At 35.7% G+C, this 22,603-nt stretch overlaps 1 protein-coding gene across 3 annotated transcripts in view; it reads left to right on the forward strand.

Annotated features, from left to right (window-relative positions):
- The window catches only part of DYNC2H1 (dynein cytoplasmic 2 heavy chain 1), a 178,648-nt gene that overhangs the window by 78,792 nt on the left and 77,253 nt on the right, over positions 1-22,603 (forward strand). For all 3 annotated transcript variants that reach the window (XM_086481759.1, XM_086481761.1, XM_086481762.1), the window contains 8 exons: positions 3,401-3,466; positions 5,555-5,605; positions 6,866-6,943; positions 7,394-7,525; positions 8,419-8,491; positions 14,263-14,423; positions 17,578-17,703; positions 20,983-21,093. In XM_086481759.1, the coding sequence (XP_086337885.1) occupies positions 3,401-3,466; positions 5,555-5,605; positions 6,866-6,943; positions 7,394-7,525; positions 8,419-8,491; positions 14,263-14,423; positions 17,578-17,703; positions 20,983-21,093 (798 nt within the window). The remainder of the gene's footprint in view (positions 1-3,400; positions 3,467-5,554; positions 5,606-6,865; positions 6,944-7,393; positions 7,526-8,418; positions 8,492-14,262; positions 14,424-17,577; positions 17,704-20,982; positions 21,094-22,603) is intronic.

Raw genomic sequence — 22,603 nt, forward strand, 5'->3', positions numbered from 1 at the left:
TGTTTAGTCCTATTTCTGCTTTACCTCTGGCTCCTCATCTCTGCCTCATGCTGGCTTCATAGCCAGTCCCAGGCTTCGCAGTCTTCTGAGCACTCTTATTCCATTCGCTCTTATTTCTAGCATTCCTAGGTATGAGTGATTGACCTATCTGTCATGATAAGGTTTTGTGTGATTATTTGGTTTTTTTTTAAAAAGAAATTAAAAAAAAATTAATATTGTAATAGTTTCACATCCTGCCTAAAATCTCCACCTGCAAGCTTGTTTGTTTCTATCTGTTCCTCTTTCCTCCATATAAGGTTCTTGATGTATTTCTTGTTTGCTCTGTATTTGAATCAGTTGGCTTTTGTCTTCTTGCTTCCTTGGTGAAAACCTATGCCTTTCACTTTCACTTTTAATTTTCACTTTCACATGGAACAGTCATAACAGGAGATGTTTGTGTTCTAGTACCAGGCTGAAGAATTCATGGCAAGTCTGCATAGATGATTTGAGCAGTAGTACAAATCATGCAAGTCTGGAGTTTGATCAGTGAGAATGGAGAGATCTTGGAAAATTTTCCATCTCCTCTCCCCCCAGTCTAGCAGCACTATTGAGGATGCAGAGGTAGCAGTTATTTATAAGGATTTTGGTTTATCAAAATCCAAGTGGATTCTCATGAAATAGTCTTAAAATAATTTAGTGTCTGTGTTTGAAGTCATGAGTATGTGAAGCTTTCCAATAAGTCATCGCATCTTTTGAACGTTGGAAGGTAGCTATTTTTATATATCAGAAAAGATTAAAGGTTTCAAAAGCAAGGCTGAGAGGAGATTTGTAGTAGGAAAGTATTTCACTGTGAATGATCAGACTGGAGTTTAGAAAAATACTGAAAGTCTAAGTGTTACCATGCAGCTTCAGACTAATGGTCCATCTGGCTTAGTGTTGTGTTCTGATAGTGGAGAGAACAAATAAGCCCCTCATGCCGTCATCAATCCACTGCTAATTCTGCCTTTTATCCTTGCAAATTTTTAAAGACTGCTGTGAAACTGGGGCTTTACTAGTGTCTTCATAAATGGTATAGCTGATATAAGTTTATATCTTTTTAAATGTGTTAGAATTGGGAAGGTTGGTTTTGTTTTTCTGTCTGTGGTTAATACTTACATTTCTGTGTACATAGACTTCATGTATGATAGTAAGTGAAGTGGTGCCAAGAAATTTGCCTGAGCACTGGAATTGGCCCACCTGTACTGTTAATTTGTCAAAATAGTTGCTGTCATGGGTTTGGCCTGGGCCAGTTAGTATTCTTCCAAACAATTCCCATTCAAGTTTTGGATACCATGTCATGCAGGGAGCATTCTAATTGGCAGTTTGGATTTGGATTTGCTTGCAGACCTTGCTGAGAGAATGAAAGGGTTTAATTGTATGGATTTCAGCCATTCCGTGGCGGTTGTTCTCAGTGTCATATGATGTTCATGGGCGTATTTTATTTATCGATACAAAAAGAACTTTAGTGCTTTGTGCAGTTTGACCTTGATTCCTAGTTGGGGCTTGTTTGCCCTCAAGTCCTACTCCGGTAACAAAATCAACAGTAAATACATGCAAAAATAAAATAGTGTCCTTTATTTGCTTTAATTGTATCCTAGGGGATACTTTGTACCATATGGTTTTGTAATGGAAAGAATTAATAAAACTGAACTATTTAAAGCAGCAAACAACAACTTTGTGTATCGGTATCTACAGAGATACAAATTATGCCACTAGTTTGTTGTGGCTGCCATCATGCATTTCTGTGTTACCTAAATGCAGTTTAAAGCAGCTGTGGCCGATAGGAATCAAGTTCTATATAGTTTCTTGGCTAGTTTTCAAGGTCAGTCATTCCAAGGGCAATTAAAACTAGTAAGGATATGGTCTCTAAGCCACCTGTGTCCATTTAGTCAGTCAACCATAATCCTGGAACCTAATCACCAGGTAAATTATTAAATGATACACTTGTATTATTCGAAATACAGATGTAGATGCAGTTGAAGTTACTTCTACAGCACATAAGCAAACTTCCCAAAGATGATGAACATGTTGAACACCTTATTCCATATTTTCGTTCTATGTTGTTCTTATATCTGTGTGTTTCTAAGCTGATGTGTCAGGCTTGTAAAAAGGCATCTGCTTGAGAAAACAGTAATAAATGAAAGAAAACAAAAATAATTTGGCCCTTTTATGTAATTTTGGCCTCAAAAATATAATAGACATTGAGATGAGAAAGCCAATATTAGTCATGTACATAATGTACATAATACTTCCTCATATTTGGTCCTGTCTTTTCTGAAAAGTCCCAAGCAATTTATTTTTCAGTACTATTCTTGATAATTTAATATTCTTCAGAGTGGTAATTCTCTGAAGCTAAGGACAATCAGGCTGTCGTTTTGAGGTACACGTAAGGCATGTGTGTGGGAAACCGCACCATGGAAAATTCAGACAATGTTGTCAGGAATAGAATTGATTTCTATACGAGTGCAGGTGTGTTGTGTTTATCAGCTGGCTGAGATGCCTCTACTTTTCAGACTTAACCCAATCCCATGCATCATTGATTTTTCTTCTGTTGTTTGTTCTTCCATTTTACCTGTGCTTTAGGCTTTTTAGTTATGTTTCACTTTCTTGAAAGGAAAAGAAGTGGTACCACCTTACTTAGGCTTACTTAAAATTTCAGTGACAGAAAATACGTGTGTATCTTCTAGTGTCTTGTAGAATACATCTTCCAGATTACAGCCAGACTTTGAAAGTTGGAGGCCTCAGTCTAGGTTTCTGAATGGTCCTGATTTTCCAGATTACCAACTTCCAATTTTTCACGTTGACTTCATTACATTCCAGCACAGCTTTTGTAAAACACAGCTATGAAAGTTTCTGTGTAAGGGCATAGGAATCCCAGTTTTAACAAGCCATTATTATTTTAAAAGATATTATCTTGAATGTTTGCATGGTTTATGGCTCCATTAAATCCTTCTTCCTGGCTTATTGCTCCAGTGCTGAGAGTGATTGAGATTCAAGTGATGCAACTGATCTAGGAAAAAGTCAGAAGGTTATAGTTGGGTTTTTTATTTCAAAATTCTGTTTCAAAAATTTGCTATAAGAAGATTTCAATAATTTTCTACATATAGTTTAAAAAATAATGAATTCTGATATGTTTACTTTATTACAAGTACCTGGTTTTAATTCTTCACTTGGACTTAGCTGTAAATGGATACAGGGTTTGAGTTAGTGTTTGTCTCTAAGTTGCAGAAGTATGTAGCAATTTTGAATTAGGATATGTGTCATTAAGTCACTACTATGGAATTAGAGGTGTTTTATTAATTAAATTTTGTTACTTATGAAAAAAGCAGAAAGGTGACTTTTGATGACCATACAAATAACATTTTTACGGCTTTTATTTCAGGCTGATCAGCTAATGTTTGCTCTACATTTTGTACGAGGAATGCACCCTGAACTTTTTCAAGAAAATGTAAGTGCTAGAGCAGAAAATCCCCCGGTGATTTACTTAAACTTAGTATGAAGAGTAAATAAGTAGATAAAAAGATTTTGTCAGTAAGTGTAGGACTTGGCATTTTAGATTTATATGGTACTATTTTTCTATAATAGTTTCTTTTGAATGTCAGCATTATATTTATTAGGTTCAAAGTGAAGATTACTGTGAGAAAGGTACGTGAATGGTTGTCTTTTAAATAGGGGTCTGAAAAAGATGTTTATGGAGGGTTCTTGAGTGTTTTGGAGACACTGCATCTGTTTCCCACATTTATCCATCCTTGCTATTAAATATGAATATTTGTTCATAAGTGAAGTGATGGATACAGACCTGTTTCACTGTGACCAGAGATTGCTCGCGCATCGTGCCTTGCTATTGAGATATAGAAAAAGACTGCAAGAACTAGGGAAAAATTAAATAAAAGTCTGATTCTGCAACCTGCAGTGGAGGACACTTAAAGCAAAGAGTCCTTCTGGAAGGTCAAGAAGTTATCTTCTGTGCATTTCAGCCATTGATTCTTCAGTGTCTTAAGAAATCCCTGGACCGGTGATCATTAATGCCCTCATTTGCAGCAGTGTGTTCAAAAGCGCGCTGCACAGAGCGTCCTTCTCGTATGTTGTTCTCTGGCCACATAAGTGTTGGATTCTTTGTACCATACTGGCCTGTCTCTGAGAGGGATGATAAACTAGGTTACATTTAATGCACGTTTGTGCAGTATCTGATTAGAATTCAGAATCAGAATTAAAACAGGCAGAATAATATCAATAATTTTCTTATTTCTTTGAAAGGTAGAAATTATTTTAGTTAAATTGTTAAGAAAAGAGTGTATGTGCAAAATATTTATCGAGGAAAATGAAGCTGAAGTGGTTATTCTTTTAAAGTTATTTCTTTTTAAGCTTTTCTTTTAATGTGATGAGGTTAGAAGTTGCTTATTATGCTGCTAGAGAATTTAATACTCTAAGTCCCTGTCCCAAAAGAGTTCAACTTTCTGCACTTATGGATTTTTTGCATAGTGATGAGAAATTTATGGTGCAACTTCAGCTTTGTACTATAGAATGCCTTGGCGCTTAGAGACATTATTTTTCTGAGTCAATATGTATAGATTTTTCTGAGGTAGTTTTACATGTCTCTACATATTATACTTCTGCTTTTCTTCATAAAAATATTACACAATTTCTGGTCTTAAAACTGGAGAACCTTCATGTATTTTTCTGTGCATGAGCATTTACTTTGTAATTAGGAGAGGAGCATCAGTTTGTAATTGAAAGAGAGACTTGTTTCAAGACTTAACTAGATCGATAGGTGCTAAAAGCTCTGCTGTGGTCTGTATCAGAGTAGTAGTAGCTGATTGACTTTTCAGAGGGTTGCTGTTTTCTTTAACAATAAAAAAATTTCTTTATCATAGAATTATAGATACTGATTATGTAAAATTTCAATACTTATGAAGATTTTTTAGTTTATTTCTTACCACCTCTAGATATAGAATTGTGTCAGTTGTAGTATGTTGTAGTATGTTTTGAAATACTTATCTGATTTGTCTTAAAATGATTAAAAGCTGTCATCCTGGATACAAATATGAAGTCTAAAAGTTTCAATCATATATAAATTTGACTTCATTTTCCTTTCTTAATGCAACCAATCTATTATATTAAATATTCCTGCTTTTCTAATAACTGCATCTTTTGGATACTATTAACGTGAAACACTATAGAAATGTGGACTCTGTAGTTGTTTGTTATGTGGGTTGCTGGTGCCCTGTGAGGCAGCACATGTCCTTGCCAGCCACATATATTACTTCTTGCTAGCCTGTAGTTAGGCAATCTGGGTGGGAGCTGTGGGTGCTGAGAAAAGATAGGGCTTCTCCTTTTGTTTCTGTTTCTTATGAAGCACAGAATGACATACTGGTACTATTACCTAGAGTTTAAAAAATGTCTTATAACTCTTTCAGAATTTAGGCTTTAATTTGTTTATCTTTGTGTTTTGCCTTGTTTTTATTATTTTTTTATTTTTTTGTGTTTATTCTTGATGTCTTGTGACTGATCTGAGTTGTTTATTTGTTCGCCCTAGGAATGGGAAACGTTTACAGGTGTGATCATTGGAGATACCATAAGAAAATCAGTAAGTGACATTTATTTGTGTATTTTGAAATAAGGAACATTTACATAAATCCAGAAAAGTTAGAATTGTCTTCTTACTATATTGTTTAATTAATTGTATTCTTACATTAAAGGAATAAATAACTTCTCACATAGTACTGTAAAAATATAAAAACTTTCTGAACACGACAACTCATTTTCTAATTTTCTAATTCAACTCTAATTTCTAATTTTTGCCTTTGTTGCTTTGTTTTTCTTTTTCTGTTACCAGGATTACAAATTGTTTTTTCAGTGGTACATTTGAGGAGGTTTTAAGCCCTTGTCTGTAACTAAAATCAGTGTTTCTGAATTCCTTTTTCTTTGAGTTGTACATTTTGTATGGATTGATGGAATTGTCCACACTGCTAACTTTGACATGCTTTTTTCCCCTAACCTCGGAGTTCTACATCTGGAGATATATCCGTATATTTTCCTAGGTGACAGAGCCAGTTTAAGAAGCTTCTGTTGCATGCCTGACCAATCATGATGTAGTGTGCTAAATGTCCCTCAATTCTATTGAATCTGTATACTTTCAAAATAACCTTTTAGTAGAGAAGGTTGTAGTGGGGTGGGAGTCAGTCTCTTCTTCCAAGTAACAAGTGATAGGACAAGAGAAAATGGCTTCATGTTGTGCCAGGGGAGGTTTAGATTGGGCATTAGGAAAGATTTCTTCACCGAAAGAGTGGCCAAACATTGGAACAGGCTGCCCAGGGAAGTGGTGGAGTCACCATCCCTGGAGATGTTCAGAAAACGTGTGGATGTAGAGCTCTTAGACATGGTTTAGTGGACGTAGGAGTGTTAGGTCAACGGTTGGACTTGATGATCTTAGAGGTCTGTTCCAACCTGATGATTCTATGATTCATGACTGCAAATATGTGCAGTGGATTTAGTTTTTGAAGTCAGTTGCTCAGAGTGCATATGCAGACAGCCAATCATTTGGGTCACTTCTTTTTTACGGAAAAGAAAACTACTTAGAGTTGAGTGTGTCATACGGATACTCTAAATGGTAAAATATTTTCAGGCACAAGTGGTTAAGCAAATATTAATGTGAACAGTATATCTCAAATTTAAATCCTTGGTAGCTTTTGTTTTATTATGCCATTTATGAACCTAGCAAACAGAAAGGTTCCTGTTATGAATGCTGTTTTTATTAAAAACATAGGTTTTACGGTCTTATTACTGAATATAGTGTTTAACAAAAATTTGCGTAACTCATGTGTGTAATGTAACTTGCTTCAATAAGGATTCACAGAGGGGTGTTCGTGACCAGATTCCCCCTTGGATAGAACAGGACCGAGCCTGGGCTGTAGCATCTTTGAAGGTATACATCATGTGGTGGGTAGAATTTAACGTAAAACACCATTGATTTTAGCAAATAGTAATTTGTTCTTGAATTCTCAAATATGTGTTTAAGAGATGGAAATATTTTGTTATTTTAAACTATTTATAGTCTAAAATTACTATTACAAGCTATTTATAGTCTACAATTGTGTAGAGACCAAAGTTTAAAAACAAAGAATCTAGAAGTTTAAAAACAAAAATATAGAGCAAATACAGACTTAGCATTTCCAGAGAACAGGTAAACAAATGGTTAATTTTAAAACCTACCCTTTTCTTCTTTAACTCCAAGGATAAAATTGAACTGAGTTATGTGATATGCACAAGTATTTACAGGTTTACAGTCACAGTGGTATTTGGAAATTATTTAAAATATACATTGTCCAAATGGCTATTCTGCTTCATTGTTAAATATACATTATTTGCTTTGTAGCTTTCTCTCCCAGGTCTCTATCAGACACTTAGCTTTGAAGATGAAGGTCTGTGGCACACTTTTTCTCAGAGCTCTGTATGTGAACAAGACTTTCCATCTATTATTGCAAAAAGAATTTCCTTATTTCAGCAGGTAATCTTTTAATATTAAATTATTTAAAAATAATTATGAGTTCAGCATTGAAAGTAAGTTATAAGTCTTGGGAATTTAGGCTTCAGGCCTGGTTGAATTATAGGCAGCGACAGTATCTACATTGTCTTACAGCTTAACTAGTTTATTTAGTTAAAGGATTTTTTTTTTCCAATAATACATGTTTAGATCTTTCTTATCTGAGTCTTTTTTGCGTTGGTGTATTGGCTGCAACTGAGCATACCCTGTAAGGTAACAAGCTCTTTGTTAATAGTCACAGAATTAATTTTATGAATAGGTATTAAAATTCTTTCATGGTTGCTTTGTAACTGCAGAATTTGTCAGCTTGTTGTGCATCATTAATTTGGTTCATCATTAAATGTGCAAACTCACACATCTGACTGAAAACTGCAAAACACAGTAACGGCTGCTGCTTTTTAGAGTAGTAGTCATGGAATACAGCTCTTCCTGAAAGCTTGGTGATTAAAGAACTCACCAAGAATGTGAGGAGAGGCAACTTCCTTCCTCCAGCCAGGGATCCTTCTCCTCTGAAAGAGAAAAATGTCATCCTTTTTTTTTGTTTTGTTTTGGTTTTTGGTTTTTTTTTGGGTTTTTTTTAGAAAAACCTACCTTTTTTTCTAAAACATTGTAGAAAAAGTTCCGGCTTACAAATAGAGATTAAATATAGGTCTATCTTCTGATTCTATTAATAGGACAAGCTACTTAAAAAAGAACAATTACATTAGATTATCTTCCAAAGAATGATCAGATAGCTCTATATATTCAGAGAAAATAACTTTGTTCTAAAGAGAAACCTTCTTAGAAGAGTCTTGGTTTTTAAATTGTCACAATATACCTTTATAAACTCATCTCTCCTGAATATATTTTATATCAAGGTACTTGTGATCCAGGCTGTCCGACCAGACAGGCTACAAAGTGCCATGGCTCTTTTTGCATGTAAAACCCTGGGTAAGTTAATTTTTCAACAGGGTGTTTCCACTCGACAATTAAATGGGTTTTTTTTGTCCTATATTTCTCTTTTATTTTATAGTTCTTATGGAATGACTAAGTTTTAGGATTTGAAAATATGCTGTAAATGGATTTGCTGATTTTGTTCTTGAAATGTGTTCTTAAAAAATGTTTTTAAAATCGTTTACTTTTTACTACATAGTGATTTAAAAGATAATAAAAGATCTGTCAGATTCTTTTAACGAATTCTTGAACACTGGAGTAATTAAGAGAGGAGGTTTTCTATGAGTTTTACAGTGCAGCATTTTCCTTAAGACACAAATTGTCCAGAAAGATTATTTCATTTAATGTTATTTACCATTTAAAAACCATTAGGTTTGAGATTTTGTAGATTGGATCTCAAAACATTGTTTCTTATATTCAGTCATTTTTGTCAGTCTCTTGGACTGTAACACAATTTTTACTGTCTATTTAGAAATACACATGATTTAGAATGATTCAATAGTATGATTGTCTATTAATTCTAGTCTGTCTGCTTCCTCTCTGACGTCTTTTATATACAAAGTTTGGGATTTATATTCCAGGTAATCTTAATTTTGTAAATACAGCACACTTCAATTTTTAGCAGTTAATGGCATTACGCACGTGGAAGATGAATTACCAGTGTCTCATCAGGGTGGACACCGTAGTTTTACAATCACCCACTACATGATGTAGGGACAGGACAGAATTTGTTGTTTTTAATTTGGTACAGTGTCAGGACAGAACTGAGATTAACAGAAGGGAGAGGATGTAGATTATAAAGAATTTACATGTAAGTGACAAAGGCTGATTTTAATGTGGTAGAAAGTGAATCTGGAAAATTGACTCATAGGCTGCCGAGGTAGTATGGCTGGACTTAAATTTCCAGTACTTGTGAAGATCTGCAGGCTGAATGATCTTGAGATGGGTAGTTTTGCATGGTAATGTAATAGATGAGTTACATATAAAAAAACAATGACTGTGGTAACTTTAAGTTCTTGACATACATGTCATTTCTTATTACTGTAAGTTTAGGTCTCTGTTTCTTACATTTTTAATGACATTTGTGTGAGAATTTATCTTACTCCCTCTTTGTGCTGTCTGTGGGCATTATTTGTTGGTCAAAATTGGTTCTATGTCTGTCACCAAGGCCAGTATTTTCAGGAATAAGGTTAGCCTGCTCTGTCAAACATTATTAGTAGATAGAGAGGTACTTTCATTGTCGTGAGTGTACAGGTCTCACGCTAACAATGTCCCTGTCTGTTGGAATCAAATGACAAGTGCCATCTGTAGTACATGCAGCTCAAAGCCCAGCAGAGACCTAAATGCAGAGTAAGTTTATTCACCCACTTACTGTCTTCAAATCTTAATGTATGGCATAAATTGGTTAGATCTATCCTGATACCAGCTCCTTGGAGGCTTTCCACGAGGGAATAATTAATGGTGAATGAAACTACACCCTCACTGAGGAAGGCAGAATAACATTGACTCCATTTGTAGGCAATGTTTCATCCACAGATTTTTCATGCGTATCAGTGAGGTTTTATCTTGAGGTCATGTCATAAATCATGACTAGCGCTTTTCAACTAATAAAAGGGGTCATGCTTGTATGAACATTTTTTCTGTTTATTTTCTACCATGTCTTTTTCAGGGTCCTTGCCCTGAAACTTCTTAAACAAACTGTTTCACTTCATTCAAAAGGGAACTATAATGTTTCCAATCTCCTTTGGCTGTTCTTCTGTGATAAACATGAGTTCCAAAAGAGCTGTAATAGCCTTCCACTTCTATTTTATCCAGTTTTATCCAGATGTTTTTTTTTTTCCTTTTTTAATCTTTTACATATATTTTTAAATTTATGGATGAAGGGAGATTAAAATAACTTCTTTTGAAGATAAAGTTCATAAGAATTTTCTATAAATCTGTTTCGTGGGCACCCAAAGTATGCCTATTTCTTTTTCACATGCTATACTGACATGCACCATGTTAGCATAAAACTATATCTCCCAAATCATTCTCTCATTGAGCTGGGTTTTTTTCCTAAATACTTTAACTTAGTTTTTTGAGACTGACTACATCAGAAATAGTACTTAAAGAGGCTTGATTTTTATTATCTACATTTTCATATTCTTCAAAAAACCAGTACAGTGCAGGCTAAACAGGTTTGTATTTTATTCTCACAAACCATTTCCTATAAATTAGATCATAGCTGTCATGGTCACAGTGCATCTAGGCCAAAATAAAATTACTTGATAAAATAAAAAAAAACCAACCTCCTCTGCTTTCTGTATTGGAATTGTTAATAGTAATAATACATTTACTGATATTTTGGTATGTTGTTTCCATGTGTACAGATCACCAACAGAAGGAATTTTAACAAGCACTTTGACTTCAAGTTCCAGCTGCTGTATATTGGTTTAATTGCATTGACTTCAGTAGAGAGGTTTTGTGAAAAGTTGTTCATTGATTTTATGTAAGCTTCGTTGGTTTATAAAAAATGTGACGTTTGCATCCTGTGCCAGCGTCAGGTCTTTCTTTTTTCCCCTTAGATCTTTTTCCCCCCTTACTTTAGACGTTTTCTGAAAAGTTATTTGCTCTCACATGTGCTTTTTCTTCTTATGTCAGGATGTCAGTTTGGACAGATTTAAGAAATTTGGTCAGAATGGAACATGGAAGCAGAAAAGTGTGTCAGGATCCACACTCTGACTGCATAGTTGTTATCTGGAATATGAGTGCATATTGATTTACCCTGAAAACGGTGGAGTCCTTTTTTTCAGTTCTCTGAACGTAATCCTGGCTGTAACAGCCAGGAACAGACGGGGCTGTATTGTAGTCTTCTGTATTTCAGTTCTGTTGAGCTTCCTTAAAACAAAAAGCACCTTCAGCATAGCTATGCTTTTTCAAAAATTTCTAAAAAAAATTTGTGTCCAAATTTCTAAAAAACCAAACTGTTTTATGGAAGAAACCTTACACCACTGTATTCATTTTCTAAATGATGCCTCTCAAGAGTGCTACAAGATATTTGTCTAGGCAGTTACTCCATTACAGTTGCACCTCTTTTAAGTTAACATCATTACCTTAAATACGTTATTACAATGAGTTGCAGGTGTACACACATTCGTCTATTGCCCAGTCATAGCTTTTTATTCTATTCTGCAGTTAATGCCAGGCCAAGCAGTAGTCCCCAGTTAACATAGAGTTATGTAGGATATCAAAACTCCTAAACAATTAAGCTTCTCGGGAATCTGTGTGCCTTCTGCTTGCACTGCTAAAAGTAACAATACAGCCAACAGTGTCTGGTTTATCTTGACTGTAGTATATTCCTTGCACCTGTTTGTAGCAGCAAAGCAGTCTTAGGAAGAGGACTGTAAGAATGGTTGAACAGGTGAAGTACAGAGGTCTGTCTAGTTGTTACTGACTTTGTCAATGACAAACAGAAAATGTCAAGGCAAGAGTGTAAGAACGTTGCAAGCCTATAGTGAAACCTTTTGCAGTGACCAGTGTTTTATGTCTCCAGGGTTTCTCAACTGGAAGTAATAACAGTACTTAAAAGACCCAGTGGATTTACCTTGTATGACCTTGTACATCTGTTCTGCATTTCCATGTAATAATGAATATTGCATGATGCCCATTCCACAATGTTAATTGGTGGTCAGAAAGATCGGCATTTGAGTTTTGTTTCTTTGCTGCCTGTTGGACTTACTGTTGACTAAACCCGATATTTTTAGTCTTCTTTCACAGGATTTGAAACAGCAGTGAAGATTTAAATTTTTTCTTCACTGAAATAAAAGTTAGTAAAACTTAAAATTGACTTTTCCAGAAAATTACTTTTAATCAAATTTTGATCTAAAATTTGATCTTAAGAATCTCAATATATCTTTACTGCTTATGTAGCTAGTGATTAAGTTATAATAATATGCAATGTTTTAATATTTGTATTAAATTAATATGGAAAAATTTGTATTTTGAGACTTCAACAGTGAAATATAGTTACAGTGAATACCACTCAGTAGAGAGGGATTTGATGAGATGAAACTTTCTTAAGGTGCAAGACAGTGGTTTATAGGCCCAGTATCATAACGTATCACAAGTACCTCTTCCTTGTGGCCCTCATCCACAAAAACAAACATTCAATGTTGGAATTTCTAATTATAGGCATAATACTGTCTTCCATTTTCAGCATTGGCAACAGTCTTTCATAAAATCTGACTAAAATAAACATTCTTACCCTAGAGAATGCTATCATGTTCTACTTCCTGATTTTTCTTTTATTGCTTGGAATGACTCAAGTAGCTTGAATTATGACTAGTTGAAAAAAACCAAACTGATCTGTAGTTATATATCAAGTTTCATTTTTTTTCTTAGCTAATTTTTCTTTCTTTCTCCCTTCCCCGCTAATAGCTTAGCTATTTCCATTTATTATGTTAGTGAAGGACATGTTAAATTTGGAGTACCTTGTATTTGTGAAAAATGTTCCTATATGCTCAGTTTGGAGGAATGACTAGAAAGCTGGTATGCTGGACAGATTTCGTTCAAAATGTAAACTTTTTTCAGGCCTTCTGAAAAAGTGTCCAGATTTTGCCAATACAGGATTAATTAAGAAACAGCTTGCAGATGTTTTTGAGTCCCTGAAGAGTCTTCCTCCCTGAGCATGCTTCAGTCCAGCACTGAACAGCCCTACTTTAATTTCAGTGTCATTTTATGGATCTTCTAGGGTTTAGGGCTTATTGGCAGTGAGAAGGAGAACTCATCAAGGGACCTGAATGTATCAATTGACTTATGGCCTCAGTTTATGTATTTATCTCTGCTTATATTCCCTCTGCATGCCTAATGAATGTAAAATTAAAATATTTTCCAATATTAGTCCTGTATAATTCAGTTATTTTAAAGCATTTTGATTGATAGTGATTTTATCTGTTTAGTTGCATCCATTAGAGTCTCTGTGCAGATATATGCAGAGAACCCAGAGCTCATACTAACCCTTGACAACCTGACCTGTTGTATTAAAATTATATAGTATTTTTTATGTGGAGATAATAGCTCAAGTCTGAAAGCAGACTGTGCTCTCGAGGAAATGTATATTGTGTCTTTTAATAAGTGTGGCATAGATGTCTGATTGGGCTCTTCTGGCTTGCTTTATGTTGTGATTTCCCATTGCACCTAACACTTTGCTATTTAAGGACCAGTCTAAAGATGCATTGAAGATAATTGGTTGACACTGTTTAAGTTTATAGTACACTTACACACATAGCTCATGTGTAAATGCTTTGCCTATACTAGGTCAACATTCTAAATATTTAAGTTGCATATTAAAGCAAATAATAAACTAAGGAAATTGTAGTATCAAGAACTGTGTAAAGTAAAATTTAATAATTAAGGCTCTCAGGACAATACAGGAGAGAAATTCTGCGTGTAGACATACACACTGCAGTTAGTTCTAGCAAATAGCATAGCTTCTCAAATTCTTATATTCCAGCTCTTCTCTTTTGGTCTGTTTCCTGGAACATGACACTCTAAATAAAGACTGCAGTCATGCTGGAAGTCCAGGCATCATTTTGGTGCTTGTGTCTTTTTCTTACCAATATAGGGTGCCTTCTACCTGCATATTGTAAGGATTTTTTATTCTTATTGTAGGACCAGTTTTATGGTCTCTGTTGAACAGAACTTTGACAGCCAGATGACCTTTAAAGTAGTTAATGAAGTGCTCCATCTTGTGTAGTCACGGTCCGTAATAATTCTAATTCTAATTTTAGGACTAAAAGAATTATCTCCATTGCCTCTGAATTTGAAACGTCTGTATAAAGAGACTCTGGAAATTGAGCCCATCTTGATAATTATTTCTCCCGGTGCTGATCCTTCTCAAGAGCTGCAAGAACTTGCCAGTGTTGAAGGAAATGCTGACTGCTACCATCAGGTCAGTCTTAGATAAGCATAATGATTAAAACCCATAATGTGTAAAATTTTGCAGTAGTAATCTGGTTTACCTTGTTTTTTAAGGAAGTTAGTACGTAAAAGCATAGTTTGGTAACTGTGTTTGTTGTTCCCATCTATCTCACCGCTAACTTCTGAGTCCACTGGAAAAATGGGTTGGAGAAGAGAGACACAATTAGTGATCCTCACAGAAGCAGAATCTGCACGAGAGGCATTCCTCCAACTTGGAGAAGGGAAAAATGAGAAGATAGATGGAGGAGAACAAAAGAAACTGAGAATTGTTATTATTGCTGAGACACTATCTTTTTTAGCATAGACTAATCGAAATATGAATAAAACCTACTGAAAACTAGACTTCATAATTTCCTCTGCTTATAGGATTTGCGTATTTCTTTCTTCGACAGAAAAATCAGATGTTCAGCAATTAAAGTCAAGGTATAAAACATTCACTGTCTCCCCCCTTGTCCATAGTGGCAGTCACCTCTTCATAGGAGGCAACGAGGTCGATCAGGCATGAGTTGCCGTTGGTAAATCTGTGTTGGCTGCTCCTTATCACCTCTGTGTTCTTCAAGTGTTTAGAAATGTCTTCTAAGAGGACTTGCTCCATAACCTTCTCAGGGACTGAGTGGAGGCTGACCAGCTTGTAATTACCTAGATCTTTCTGCTCCTTGCCCTTCTTGAAGACAAATGTGATATTTTCATTTTTCATCAGCAAACACCCTAGATCAACATAACCTTTTGAAGATGAAAGCATGGAGTGACGTTAGCTGGCTCTCTAGCACTTTTGGATGCATCCCATCTCGTCCTGTGGATTTTTTTATTTCTAAATGAGTTGGGTGATTCCTAAATCTCTCTGTCTCTGCTGTATATATTGCTTTCACTCCTGCTTGTAGGTTTGGGAGACCTGGGAAGCCTGAGAATAAGCCTCAGCAGTGAAACCTCGGGCTAAAAGGACAGTGAATACCTCAACCTTTTCCATGTGCCTTGTCACTATGTGCCCTGCCCCAGCAAGCAATGGGCTCACAACTCTCCTTGGCTTTCCTTGGCTGACAGGAGCCTTACAGAACTCAAGAAATGTGAAGTCCTGCCCCTGGGAAAGAAGAAACCCTTGCAATGATACGGGCAATAAATTGACTGGCTGGGGAGGACCTCTGCTGAAAAGGACTGGAGGGCTTTTGTAGGCAACTAACTGGACGTGAGTGAGCACTGTGCCCTGCCAGCGGAGAAGTCTTTGTGATGACCTAATAACAGCCTTTCAGAAGGTCACTGAGGAAATGGACCTAGATTCTTTGCAATCAAGCATGGTTGAAAGAAGCAATGGGTGTAAATGGTAATGGGATACGTTATGACTGGATGTATGGAGAAAATTTTTCACCATGAGAACAGTCGAACAGATTTCTCAATGCAGTCTCCATCCTTGGAGGATCCCAAGAGTCCACTGGACAAAGCCTTCAGCTCCTGGTCTGATCTTTCATAGCTGGCCCTACTTTAAGCAGGAGATTGGACTAGGGACCTTCCAGGATCCATTCCAACTCAAATTACTCTGTGATACAAGTGTTTTCCTAATATTCCTAATATACAGTACCAATATGTTTTCTACCTTTCTGTAAAACATTACTTCCTTTTGTCATTTGAAATATTCCAGGGAGGGGAGTTGTTATCCAGCTGATCATTGGTTAGCACAGAAATGGAAAATGTCAGGTTTAATGCTGCTTTTAAATAGTCCTTGAAATTGTTCTTTTCTGGGAATGTGCACTGATGTAATAGATTTTCCCATCAGATTGTAAAGATGTAGATCCTACTGCCAGCTTATCTAGCTGTGAATGTTTCAGAATACGTATTTCTTACTCTTCCACACGGCTTTTTGTGTTTATCCCTAAATATCCTTTACATGTTGGACTTTTAAAATGTAACATGGTATGGTATTTCAATAAGGAGCAGTACTCATAGCTTAACCATCTGAAAGTTGTCCTACTAATGAGAATATTTTGTTGTTATTATTTTTTTCCTGCCCTTTCTCGTGCAATTTGAATAGAAGACAGAAGATCAGATTTTCCGTTGTTGAATCATTTCTCATATGAACAGACCATTAGATTTGTGGGGGATACTACCATATTGTCTGGTGGCTTTCAGTTATCTTCTTTTGGCTATTTTAAATTATTTCAAGATATTATACTCAGTTTTATTTACGCAGAGGATATCCCTGTGTCATCATATAAAGCTAAGGCCCCAAGTTTTCTTTGATTCAGTACAGTTTTAGGATAGAAAGACAGGATGTATTTCCTCTTAAGGGATATTTGATGGAGTCATAATAATCATGATAGTTCTATTTTGCTATAGCAGTAATGCCAAAATAAGACTTTTTCAGATTGGCTAAGACCACTTTCTTTTCAGCTTGTTTGGTTCAGGGTTTTTTGTTATATATAGCTTCCAATTAGATTCTAAAGGAGAACTAAGGTGAAGGTACTCTACAGATAATCTGACAGCAATTGTTGCAGTAATTGTGCCACAGAACAAGTCCTTTCTTTATTTTGAATTTTCACTAAGTTAGCGAAATTAGAATTCAGTTTTGGTTCTCTGCATTTCCGTTTGAAGAATCAAATTTATTTTAACAGCAATGTTACTATAAAAAATGAAGAAAAGACTATTTATTAAGCTATTCATATTTCCCAGTTGGAAAGAGAGCAACCTTTGTTATTCACTCATCTTAATATGAAATTGAGTGTTTCTCTTCAAAGAAAGTACTCCTAACTTACAGTCAAAAGAAAATTTGTTCTCATTTATCTCTTGTTTTTTTGTATCAGCAGTTCTGCAATAGTACAGTTTAGTCACTGATATTTAAATTACTTTTTGAGTTCCCAGGGAATATCATCACTGTCATCAAGTGATGTATGTTTTTTCCATAAGAAGGCTAGGTAATGCTTTTCTTAAGAAAGTCTGGTTAGATAGGTTGCAAAGAAAAAACCATGTTTTCCTCAAGCTTTTCCCTACTTTGGTAGCTTATGACATTAGAGAAAATTCTGGTTATCTTTGCATACCTTTTTTACATATGCACTCTAACTTGGAAACACAATTTCGTATTTAGCTGTTAAATGAGGTATGATAAATTCCTGATACAACCGTGTCTGTGATTTCAGATTGCAATGGGCCAAGGCCAAGCTGACCTGGCTATTCAAACTTTAAAAGAATGTGCACGCAATGGAGAATGGCTGTGTTTAAAGAACCTGCATCTTGTTACATCTTGGCTTCCTGTATTGGAAAAGGTGAGGCTAACTAGAAAAGAATGTATTGGAAACAAGACAAAGTTAATATGCAACATTTCTGAAGCATTTCAGGCATTTTCATGGTGATGTTTAAAATTCCAACAATTTAAAAATAAACCTTTGCAGTTTTCTCAATCATGAATAAGGTGAAATGTTTCGGATCTAAGCAGCTCTGTCCTTTGTGCGAGCACTTTAATTTTCACACAGTGTAGAGTATTTCTGCCACAATGAGTGAACAGAAGCTCCTTTAAGGACTTTAGGTATTTTGTGAGTTACTGCCCATGGTTGCTGAACTCTGAATCTGTGTATGCTTAAATATATTCTGCGGTTGTTTGGGTTTTTTTTCAGTTCTAGGACTTTCTTTTTAGTAGTTCTTTTTTGTTAAGTGTAGCTTGTGTCTGAGCCACTAACAGGTTTTTGCTAATTTGAAATTAAAATGTCTAATGTTTTATAGAAACACACTCTTACAGCATGTAAAATCATTAACTTGCTAACTAAATCAAAGTGACTTGACATGTATATCACTGTGATGTCCGGAAAACAAACTAACTCAAATAAAGAAATGTGGGGAATGTCTATCAACAGTTACTATGATCTTAATTTTCCAGTTTCTAATGGTTGTCCATAAAGTTTACTCTATGCATGTAAGCTTGGAGTCTGTCTTCTGTCTAGCAATGACCATGTGGCATGCATGTGCTTTCAACATTCTTATAATCCATTTTGAAAAAGCAGAAAAGCAAAGCAAGATAACATTTATGTGTGTCATCTACTCTGAGTATACAGTGAACAGTATGGAAGTTTTTGTAAGCCTCCTACCAATTATAAAATTTCACATCTTGTAAGTATTAAAATATGGATATGTATCAGAAGTTTCTTATTCTTTTCATGAAAACGTAATACCGAATATGTTAAACTTCCTGCTTAGTTTAATATAGACTGAGATTTGCTGATGTTTGACTCAGCACATCCCCTTGACTGTTTTGCATATCATTAGCAAGTGTGAGGCTATGTAATTCGTATGTTTGAAGATCCTCTTAAGAGTGATCTGCCTATTAATAATTCAGTCCCATCCAGGCACATAAATTTGGTTCTCACAATCTTCCCATTTGAGATGATTAAATATGTCTTCTGGTTAATGAGAACTTCATCAGTATGAGGATGATACCTTCGCAGCTTACAACTGACTGTCCTTACCTGTCTTCTAGCCAAGCACGGTGTATCAGAGGATGCATGCTGCAGATGATGCACTTGAACCCGCATGTAAATCCCCTTGTTTTCTTTTCTGAAATCTCCTGCTTCTAAGGCTGTGGATCATTTTCATATCTTAGTTTGTCTCCTGTAACATCCTCATAGACAATCTGCTGAAATACAGACCTGATTGTACCACAGTGAGGTAGATTGAAAACTGGCCTAATTGCATGGCTAAAAGAGTTGTTATCAGTGGCAAAAAAAATCAGCTGGAGGCCAGTCATCAGTGGTGTGCTCCAGGTGTTGATACTGTGGCCATCATTGTTTGACATCGTAATTAGTGCTGTGAATAATGGGACAGAGTGCATCCTCAGCAAGTACAGATAATACAAAACTGGGCAAAATGATTGATACAACAGATGGGTGTGCTTTCATTCAGAAGACCCTTGATAGGCTGGAGAAGTAGACTGACAATACTCTTGTGAAGTTCAGCAAAGGGAAATGCCAAGTGCTTCCCATGAGAAGCAGTAACTCCAGGCACCCAGACAGTCTGGGAGCTGACTGCCTGAAAAACAGCTTGGCAGGAAAGACCTGGGAGTCCTGATGTGTAAGAAGCTGACTGTGAGCCAGCAACATGCCCTTGCGGCAAAGGTGGCCACCGGCCTTCTGGGCTGCTTTAGGCAGAGCGTTGCCAGCAGGTCAAAGGAGGTGATCCTTCTTCTCGGCTCAGCCCTGGTGAGACGCATCTAGAGAGCTGTGTCCAGTGCTGGGCTACCCAGTACAAGAGAGGCATTGAACATACTGGAGCCAGTCCAGTAAAGGGCCACAAAGGTGTTGAAGGGACTGGAGCATGTGTCATACAAAGAGAGACTGAGAGAACAGGGACTGTTCAGCCTGGGGAAAAGGAGCCTCTCAGGGGGATCTTATTATTTAGTGTGTATTGGCTGATGGGAAGGAGTAAAGAAGACAGAGCCAGACTCTTCTCAGTGGTATCCTGTGACAGGACAAGAGGCCATAGGGACAAACTAAAATACAGGAAATGCCATGTAAACATAAGACATTTTTTTACTTGGTCAAACACTGAAACAGGTTGCCCAGAGAGGCTTTGGAGTCTCCATCCTTTGAAATATTGAAAACCTGACTGGACACAGTTCTGAGCAACCTGCTGTAGCTGACTTTGCTTTGAGCAGAGGGTTGGACTAGACAGTGTCCAGAGGTTCCTTCCAACCTCAACAATTCTGTGATTCTAGGTACCAGATATAGTTGTTGTTTTGCCTAAAGAGCAGAACAGTTAATGAATTGAGAGAATTTTCTTCTTTACTAAAAACACTGAAAACAAAATAATTAAGATTATGTTTTAGAGATTATCAAAATGAATGGATTGTGAGAAAATCTGTTAAGAGTTTTTGAGCTATATTTCTTCAAAGACATGTACATAAAACTGTTGACATTGTTCTCAAGTCAATTGTCAAACAACTTTAGCATCTTCAGTGGAAAATATGTCTGTTTCAGATGCACATAAAGCACCAGCAGAATGTTTTCATAATTCAGTAATTACATATTTTTTGTGAAGCCTTTATATTTGAAATAGCATTTGACAACATTTATTCTCTTATAACTCCAGTTACCTATCTTCACTTTTCTATGAATCATGATATGTGAAGTGTGCATACAACAAACACATGAAGAAGAAGAAATTAATGTAGCTATACAGTTATTGAAAGTCTTTGTTGCTGGTATGCAGCACATATTCAAAGCCTTCCTCTTTTCAAATGTAGCTCTCTGGTAAAGAAGAGAAGTAAAGAACTGCTATATAGTTTTATGCTCTGAATTTAGGATCTGGGGTGGAGGTGCAAATACTTTGACAACTAGGATGAACTTCAAACTTGAGCACAGGAAGCATATAGAACGTGTAGAGACAACACCTCTTGAACTATAGTCTTTTGAATAACCTTACTTGTAAAAACAACTAAAGAAGTTTTAGACAAGCCTAACTTTCTAATTTAGAATATTATAATTTTGTAAATACTTTTCTGTATATTAAAAAAAACAACCCAAAGCCTACTTCAATATGTAACATCTCTTTAATAGGAGCTGAATACATTACAGCCTCAACCAAACTTTCGCCTTTGGCTTACTACTGAAGTTCATCCAAAATTTACTCCAATTTTGCTTCAATCAAGTCTGAAAATAACTTATGAAGTAAGATAAGTTTGGAAATCTTTTATTACATGTTTGCAATGAATATATTTGGATGTACAGTAAACTATATGTTTAGATAGAATTGAATTTGGATAATGTGGACTATTTACAGAACTGTTTTTGCCTTATATCTTAAGAAGATGTAATACAAAAAATGGTATAAATTTACCTTGAAAGATGACAATCATTTGTAATGTATATGTAGAAATTCGCAGAAGCAGTGCTTTAAAGGGGAGGTCTGTAAAATTTCTTTCCAGATATTTTTTTTCCAACTGAAAGTCTGAACTGAAAATAAACTTACCTGGGGGAAGTATTTGTTCTGTTTTGTGCTCCAGATTATTTTATGTATTTAATCAGTGTTTCTTAAAAGCAAAATCCTACACAGGTACTGGACCATGGATGAAAAACAATGAATTCTTCTTTCTTGATGAATGTCCTCATCTGAAGATGGCAGGATCACATTTTATCTTCCTTTTTCTTCTTTTTGGCCCCCATAGCTTTATATTCACTGGACCTTTTCAACATAAAACGGCTCTCCTCCTGTATGGCAGAACATGTAGTTACAGGCCTTTACTAGGAATTGAGAGCTTTGCTTTCAAAATTGCTCAACCTAAGGAATAACTGGGACTATACACCTCCAACTTGTTGGAAAGTGCTCTGATTAATACCTACATATTACTGCCCATTATGAGAATCATGGGTATGGGTACTACTAACCTGTTAATGGAGTGTGGAGATTTTGCCTACAGCTAAACCAAGAAGCTCTGACCTTTTATAGTCCAATGTTGCTGACTTCCAAGAAGCCAAAATTGTTATACTTTTATGTTGACTGCAGGTATTTTTAAATTTCTGGGGTACCTTCTTGCTTATATTGAGGTTTTCAACGGTACAGAAACTACAGGACTGTGTAGGATTGCCATGTTTCTTTACATCTCCCTTCTTGAAGTGACTGATCCCACTGTCTTTGGAATAATTGGAACTTCCCACTGGCGCAATGTTCTAAATCCTTTTGTTACCTATTACTTTGTAGTAAATGTTTTGTTACCATGGAAGGACAATGATAGCTGATGACTTTTCTAATAATGGTTATGGTATGTCCTTTAAGTGTTACCAGTAAAGATGTAGATACTCAAAAAAAAAATTGACTACACTATTTGGCAGTTGTTTGCCACAAGTGTGCATATGCAATATATGTAACTGTGGTAATCTTACGGAAACATTAACATTCTTTTCAAAAGAAAGAAAGAATATAGATATGAAAATGTGATTTAAATCTCTTTAAAATTTATGTTTGCCTTCACACTTGCAAATTATTTGAAAATGACTATTGAAAATAGGTATCCAAATAGTTGTTTTTACTTTTAAGCACTGTAATTTTATTATTGTATACACTTTAACTGCAGTTATTTCTGCTGGTCGTGAAAATTACCTACCACTAAATCAGAGAACTGGCATTTTATCGTACATGTATACCATATCTATATGCTAGCTAACAGAGTGTGGTGATGAC

This window comes from Leptosomus discolor, chromosome 1 (assembly GCF_034619465.1).
Source record: "Leptosomus discolor isolate bLepDis1 chromosome 1, bLepDis1.hap2, whole genome shotgun sequence".
Taxonomy (NCBI): Eukaryota; Metazoa; Chordata; class Aves; order Leptosomiformes; family Leptosomidae; genus Leptosomus; species Leptosomus discolor.